The sequence below is a fragment of the Molothrus ater genome, chromosome 13 (assembly GCF_012460135.2).
Source record: "Molothrus ater isolate BHLD 08-10-18 breed brown headed cowbird chromosome 13, BPBGC_Mater_1.1, whole genome shotgun sequence".
In the NCBI taxonomy this organism is placed as follows: Eukaryota; Metazoa; Chordata; class Aves; order Passeriformes; family Icteridae; genus Molothrus; species Molothrus ater.
The window spans coordinates 8,797,031-8,805,128 of NC_050490.2; the positions used below are offsets into that span (position 1 = coordinate 8,797,031).

The 8,098-nt window shown below is 40.9% G+C and overlaps 1 protein-coding gene across 2 annotated transcripts in view; it reads right to left on the reverse strand.

Moving 5' to 3' along the window:
* SCG3 (secretogranin III) overlaps positions 1-5,614 on the reverse strand; it is a 28,181-nt gene extending 22,567 nt beyond the window's left edge. Inside the window, exons 1-7 of one of the 2 annotated variants that reach the window (XM_036389372.2) lie at positions 5,236-5,614; positions 4,498-4,550; positions 3,900-3,945; positions 3,590-3,805; positions 2,420-2,562; positions 1,154-1,315; positions 667-844 (exon numbers count right to left, since the gene is read on the reverse strand). In XM_036389372.2, the coding sequence (XP_036245265.1) occupies positions 667-844; positions 1,154-1,315; positions 2,420-2,562; positions 3,590-3,805; positions 3,900-3,945; positions 4,498-4,550; positions 5,236-5,320 (883 nt within the window). In that variant the 5' untranslated portion in view covers positions 5,321-5,614. The remainder of the gene's footprint in view (positions 1-666; positions 845-1,153; positions 1,316-2,419; positions 2,563-3,589; positions 3,806-3,899; positions 3,946-4,497; positions 4,551-5,235) is intronic. The other variant, XM_036389373.2, reaches the window with a different exon arrangement.
* Positions 5,615-8,098: the final 2,484 nt, after the last annotated feature.

The window sequence follows — 8,098 nt, forward strand, 5'->3', positions numbered from 1 at the left end:
TGGGGACAATTTGAAGCAATTATTAATGCTCCTGCAGGACAAGGGATCTACAAAATACCACCCCCCATCCCTCCAAAAGTTAGAGAGTGTGTGTGGCTGCAGAGAGTGGGTGTGTGTAGAGGGTGATGACACAGGGCAGTGGCAAGGAGCCACAGTCTTGCCTGCAATAACTGGAAGCTGTGATGTCCAGCACCGGAATAAGAAGAGACTGCAGGGCTTTCACTGCAATAAACAGCAAACCTGTGGTTTGTGGAAAGGCTGGGAGGCTCACTCACACTCATTTACTGGTACCATCACTGTGAGGATCCTACTGTGGCTTACTCGTATCTCTTGGCTTAGAAGACATGGATGTTACTGGAAAGATCTCTGGGGAAAACTACTTGCCAGCTTTTCATCATGTCCTTACAGGAATTAAAAGAATTCAGGACTCCTGAATCACACAGCACAAGATGGGAAGGGCTGTCTAGGTCACACTCTTTGCAGTTCTGAGTGTTGTTCCTGCCAGTGTTTTGCCATCAAAATCACTAATCAAACAAGTTTCTGCTATGTATCTTACAGAACATTTTCAAAGCAACGAGGGAAGCTGTGGGGAAGAGACAAGAGGAGGAAAAAACCAGAGAATCTTAATTTTTTCCTAATATTTCTGTAACCACACGACAAGCTTACCTGAGTTAAGACTTTTTAATAATGCATAAAAATTTGGAAAATATTGGAGGTCTTCGAAATTATCTTCAGAAGGCAGCTCATTTCTTCTTTCCAGCACATTAGATGATGACCATGTGTTATCCAGTGTATCATCAACTTCTCCATTAGTGAAACTATCCTGATCAGATTTGCTTGATGTCTCCACATAAGACATAATTTAAAAAAAAAATAAATCTTTAAGCACATTGCTTTTGATGATAGAGTTAAGAGAGCAAAAATTTCTATCACAACCTCATGCCAACATTGTCCTAATTGCAAAGTGAAGACTATACTATTTTCTCAGTTATTTCAATTGACATCTTAAATTTTTAACTCATGATTCTTTTTTCTATCAGACAGAATTTCTTTAAGAACACCTCTTGTTTCCAGACTGAACTAACTATTCCCTAAAAAGCACAGTACTAGTACCATCTGGTAAGCAAGACAAAATTATTAGCTAAGAAATTACCATTCTTTCCTGTTGCTTTTCTTTTGTATCACTATCTGCTCTGCTAGCAGAGTAATCAAAATCTTCAGACTCCTTCTCACGATCCTTTGCTTCATTTGCAATGAGCTGTTGTAAAACCTCTGCCACTTCATCTTCCAGGGTATAGGCCTGACTCTCTGTGATCTGTTAAAATATTTGTGCAGAATACTTATAAGATACTGTGCTTTTTCTAGATCAAACATCAATATGAAACCTGATATCAATATGCAAATAGGTTGCTGTATGCTTGCTTCAAAGCTGAGCACAGCCAAATGAGGTGTAATATCTGTGTGTACATATAGACAGGCAAACATTTATAACACTCCATACATATATACATAGAAATACACATCTAATCTGTGTATACACATAAATCCCACCCCTTCACACATAAAGCCTTCAAACCAAACCTCTTTAGGACTTAACACAGTGGAGTGCAGCTTGAAAGATGGAGCTGCAAGTGTGGCACCTCCCTATATGTGCGTCCATGTGTGTGTATATAGAAATACATATGCTCTGCAACACATCTATGGACAGTTGAATAATTACAACAGAATTCAATAATACAGAATGGGAAAAAAGCAAACAGATTTCTATGATGTCATTAACATGTTTTCTCTTTGCTTCCTAACATCTGTCACTTGAACAAGAAGTCTCCCATGCAGCTGTCCCACAGCTCCCTCTGTAATCAGTGGGGTGCAATACTCAGCTGCAAAATCTAGTGCTCAAAAGATAAGGTGAGTATTTTAAAATATAAAGATCCCAAATGGCAATGGCTAAAGCCATTGAGACATTCAGAGGTCAGAGACAAATCCACTTTTCCTAAAAATCAGTAATGTAAAATATCCTCAACTAGCCAGCAACATTATGTGTGTGCTGATGATCTTATCAGCATTAGGTGGATAGGAATGAGCTCAGACCTTTCCCCCTTAAGTATAGAAAATAAATTAACAATAGAAAAGCACTCAGTGAAAATCAGAAGACAAATTAAAGGAAAAATGAGGGCAGACATGGGAGGAGTACAATCAGTGAATGTTTTTTCAACATCAGAAACATTCTGCAGTTTGGCCTATTTTGTTGCATCACAGGAACAACAATGTTATTGCAGAGCTCAACCAGCAAGGCCAAATAGCTCTAGAAATTTGCTTAGACCCTGAGTCCCAGACAAAGTGTGCATCTGAATTGTTTTTAGAAAGAGCATTAATCCAATCTAACACACAGTTAAATGACGATTTCCAAGATACTTACTAGCCCCAGATTTAGAAGTTTTGAAACAATCTTGTCAAACACTCCTCTGTCATTTTCCTCATAAATTCTTGCAGCAATTTTTTGAACAATGTCCTCAGCAGTTAAAGGAGTGCCATCTAATTGATGGAGGCCATCTGGGTCGTCTGAAAGGATTACAGTTTTATTGTGTGCTGACCATCCTAACTCATTTAGATTAAACATCTCATTAAAAAATATCTGCCCACATCTTTTTCTCTTCAGAACAAAACTGCATTTTTAGATACATTAGGAATATACTTTGATACACACTTTGCAAGCCATTAAATCAGTCACAAGGAAAAGTTCTGTCAATCTTCCACATGTGAAAAATATCTTTCTGAGTGGCTTTTCTGAAAGAGCAGAGATGAACCTTAGGAGCTTACTTTCCTGTTTATAGAAAATACTGGTAGAATTTCCATATCCACTTATTTGTGTCTTCCTGGTATCTACTTTCATTGTATGGCCACTTAGTCAGAAGAGTTCATGACAATGGCATATAATCTTGTTTGAATTTCAGCAAATTAACTTTTAATTATGTAATTGTTACCTATGGCAAATAATATCATTGTGACAATGGGAGAGGCAATACAATGAGTGAGCTTTGGTCCGTGATCAGCATACTTTGATATAATTAAAAATATCCTGAGCTAAATGCTGCTTACAATTCTCAGAAGACTCACTTAAACTACAAGTCAATTAACTACTCCTGTAGCAAAGGCAAGTATTCTTTGGCCTTTGGTAATTTCTTCTAGGTTTGTGATTATGAGAATTATCTACAACTGCACATAATATTTGGAATAAATATATGTGATTTAGCTGCATATAGAAGTGCTTCTTCCTCACAAACCAGAATAAATACTTTTTCATCCAAAAAAAGTCCCATTTTCCTTCCATCAAATCTAAATTGCTAAAAGACATTACAAATTACACAATCAGACTTTCCTCCACGGAAGTCTGTTGAAATCTGGAGCAATTCTTTTGTACTGTGTTTCAATAACCTAACTGTAATACAACAAGCAACTGTAAATAATTGAAACTGCACTCCAGCAACAAATAGAGCTCATGTTTAGTGGCGAAGGCAACATTCATGGAAGCAATCAGTTTGCAAGAGAAATCTAACCCAGAAATCACTGAAAGATGATTATGGAATACCTTGGAATTTATAATCCAGGCCGCTTTTAGTGGAGTCAAAGTCATCCACAAGCCTGCGGTTCTTGGTGGAGTCTGCATCATCAATGGCCACTTGCTGTTCATACAAAGAGCTTCTAATTGACTCCCTCTCCTTCTCATTCCTTTCTCTTTCTGCTACTGATTTGAGCAGGTTCAGGTCATCAACAAAGGAATAGTTCCTGAACTCTGGCTTGTTTTCTGGAAAATATATCAATATCAACATAACATAAAGTCTTATACCTCTTTGAATACTGTTATGAATATTGTTATAAAACCAGGAAAGATATTTTACCTGTGGGAGCTATTTTCCTATTCTTGTCTGCCTCAGCTTCAGCAATCTAATATACAAAAATAAAGCAAATAAAATAGCAAACAGGTAGAAGGAATAAAATGTGTGATCTCTTGATTTATCAGTATTAGCAGAGGGCTTAATGCCTGATTTTCACTCTTACTAAGAAGTTTGCCTGAATAAGTAGAACAGGAATGGGCACTGGAGACTTTCATCTGTACCATCCATCCTCTGATCAGAACCAGACATTACGAGAAGCTGCATTTTAAGATAAATGCAAGTTACATTTTCCTTCTTCATTCCAAGCTCTCATGCTATATTCCCATAGGACATCAACAGAAAGGCACGGCATATCTGTGAGCTGTTGGAGCTAGCAAAATGCTTTTAGAATGCTGGACAGTGAAAGTCTATATGCCAGTTCTTAAAAATTATTGAAACCCTATTTTGTATCTAACCCCATTAATAATCACTTTACTGACAAATCTATTTTTTACCCATTCATTAGCCATTCATGATATTCATGGATCAAGTACCTGAAAGGCTAAAAATATATATAGGAATTCCACAAAAAAAAAAAGTAAATATTTTTTATTTCACTCACCTGTTCTTCCAAAGGTCTTTCTACACTTAATTGTCTGTTGTGTATAGCTTTATCTAGAATAAACACACACACACACATATATATATATACTCAGTTATATGATACATGCAACTACAAAGAGACAGGACATTTTTCCTTAATTTACAGTTTTCTCCAATACAGCATGGTGTCTTAAATAGGATGCCAACTGCATCCTTTATGTTTTTTTCTTGCAAAAACAATTCAGTGTTCCTAGAAAAATGGGAACACAATAAAAAAAGTCAAACCTTTAAACAAAGATGACTGGGGCAGAGAGAGATTTTCTGCAGAAGACAGAAATACAGGTATAGACTCAGCAACCTCTTTCTGATCAGAAAACTCACGAATTGGGGAAAAAAGTGCCGGAGGAGATTGACTAAAATAGCAATAATCGGATTGGCACAAGCAAGAGATTAAAAATCTCCTCCATCCAGAATACAGCGGGAGACTGGGAGAAGCAAAGACTTGTGCAGACACTGATGCAGAATGGATGAAAACATTGCTTGGAAAAGACGGAAAAAATTCGGAGCTTTTCCCTCTACCAGCACCTATCCCTTCACTTTAATATTTGATTGCAGCTTCAGTGGTCGGTGTCTTGCCGCCTTAGGATCTCATTGCTTTTAGCCAAGCCGAAGGAAAGTTGTGACCTTCCTCTATCTCCATCCCGCAGAACTTTGCCCACCCGCGGCCGAGGGCAGAAGGCTCGGGGCGGGCGCTTACCTGTGCCCGCGGGTCTGGGGAAGCCGTGCCCGCGGCTCGCCAGCAGCGCCAGCACCTGCAGCGCGACCGCCAGCCCGGGGAACATGGTGCGGCCGGGGCCTGCCTCGCACCGGGAGCCGCCCTCGGGAGCCGCCCGGCCCGGCGGGCGCTGTCCGGCCCGCGGTGCTGAAGCTCGGGGATGCCGCTGCCCGGGGCTCGGCCCCTCGAACCCGCGCCCGCAGAAATGGTCGAGCCCGGCCCCGGCGGCGGCCCCGGGCACGGGGAGGAGCGGGGGGCGGGCCGGGCCCGGAGCATGCGCGGGGCCCTCGCTCCGCGGCCCGGGCAGCGGCAGCGGCGGCTGAGGAGCGGCCCTGGCGGCACCCACCGGGCCCGGGCGGCACCCACCGGGCCCGGGAGGCTGCGCTCACAGCCGGGCTGGCAGCGAGAGGAAAGCCGGTCCCGCACAGTCGACTTGTGAATCGCTGCCTGTCATCTGCTCAAAGCCTCTCCACAGCAAAGGCACAGTCGGCCGTGATTCTTAACGACAAAGAGGGGACGTGGAAAGTTTAATTATAGCACATCCTGCTCTTTAAAATTTTGGATGACAATAACCATGTAAGCTATTTCTGAATGTTTTTAATACTAAAATTTAGCCCTTGTTGGCGCAGAACACCAACAAATCCCCAGGGATCGGAGGAAGACATTTTCAGCAGTTCGCGGCAGAACAAAGGATTGCAGCGGTAGCGCTTTTCAGAACTACAGAAGCTGCTTCCAAAATAAATCACAGTGTTCTTTCTTCAGAAAAGAGCTCATCATTCTGTAGTCACAAATGCACACACTCAGGGAGCAGACGAAAATACTTAAACATTAGAAATCTCAGTTCTTGCTGACTGCTAAAAATGGCTAAAAACTATCTGAAGACATGAAAAGGACCAGTGCTTTCACAAGTGAAAAGCAGGAACACAGCCGAACTGTTCATTCCTTTATCAATGAATATATACACAGTACTATAGCATAAACTGTGAAGAGCACACAAAAAAGAACAATAATTAATTTAACCACAACCACTAAAAAGAATTTTTTTCCCTTAGCAGCCACTGTACATTACAGTCAAGCCTTTGCATATAATTTAGATAAAATGATGCTCTAGTTTGCATCAGATTCACTTCTATAAATCAGTCTTCCACATCCAGAGCAATGAAAATAAATTCCAGAAATGTACTGATAGCCCCAGAATCCTCACTTTTTACCAGGCATGGTAATTCTTGGAGCTGAGCCAGAGTTAGGAATTACAGGATATTTTGGATAAAAATCTTTTAAGCATAGTCGCATGTAAGAAGAAAACAGCCTTATTTACACATTGCTTGGTGACCTACAAGGAAAACTATTATAATAAACAGATCCTTCCCTCATTTTAGAAGCACAGAAGACAAGCAGCTTCCACAAGGAAGCATAGAGTAACCTTCTCCCCTGCCATCTTCAGCAGATGGGTATGTACAGCAACAGGAACCTCAAAGCTACAGAATAGTGCTGATAAAGAAAAATTAAAAGATCAATTCTTACTTCAATGTGGTTTTATATTCCATTCCGGTCTGGAATTAATTCAACAGTTCATTGCCTGTGTAATGTTCTCAATGTAACAAAAACGTGGACTTTGTCTCCAGGTACCCTTCCTGATGTTTACTTCATTCCACTCAAACATTTTTCACAAGGCATCGTTAACGTGCATCCATTGCTAAGACTCTACACATTTCTCATTCAGTGAAAAGTACTGAACAATACAAAAGCAGTGAGTATTTTAAACATGCTGAAAGGAAGGTGTCTGTCAAGCAGTCAGGAAAAGGAGTTCTAATTAGAGACAGCGGCATGAAGAAGGTCAAAACCATGGCTGTTTACGTGATATATCCACATATGGCTTTTTGGGTATAATGATACATCTAATTGTGTTCAAATGTGTTTGTTTTGCAGGATATCCTTCTGTTTATGTGATAATTGTTTCTATTTCTGTGATATCATTTCTGTATTATTTCCCAGATCCATACGGTTTATTTCCTTGGTGCTGAAGTGTCTCCTGCTTTGGCAAGCCTCTCTAACAAGGGATGATGAGAAGGACAGGGCAGGGCTGGGACTGATGGTGGGGAGAGAAGAGAATTCAAAACCTGCCATCACTAAAGCTTCAGACACAAATCCTTTCCCTGTTCACGGGCACTGCCAGCCACGTGCTGCAGCTGTGGGCACAGAGCACACTGGCACTGCCCCCTCTGCTTTGGCACACTGGTCCCCCTGCTCCTTGGTGGTGCCCTGGTGAGCCTGTGTGACATGTGACAGATAATACATAATCTCTGCTAATTATGACAAAGTAGGTTTAATCCTCACAGAAAAATGACTGGGTAAGAGTGCTGTATTTGTTTCTCATTACACCTGTTTCATTTGGCATCATTTGCATCATCTACTACTACACACTCCTCTGCCCAGTGCAGAGACAACGTGATGAAGAGCACAAGCTCTTCTATTTTGGGTTCTATTTTGGCTCATACACAATCAACCCATTTTCTATTCTGGAACTCTTTATTTCCAGCTATGTGAAATGAGCCAGAAAGAATACCACTTGCCTATCAGACGCCAAGGAGAACTCAGAGGAATGGCAATTAGAGTGTTTCTTGGTATGGTGAGAGCAGTTGATACGAAGTGTAGAGAAATAACTGAAATGCAGCCTTTCAGTGTTACATCTGCAGTTGTTTTATAACCACACTTCAAAGTTTTCCCTCTAGCTGATGAAAAAAGAAGGCAGATGAAAGCAGGAAAAAGGCACAACAAGCCACCTTGCCAAGTTTATGCCTAGATGGTAGACATTCCTTACTTCTGTGGATTTGCTTTCTCTATC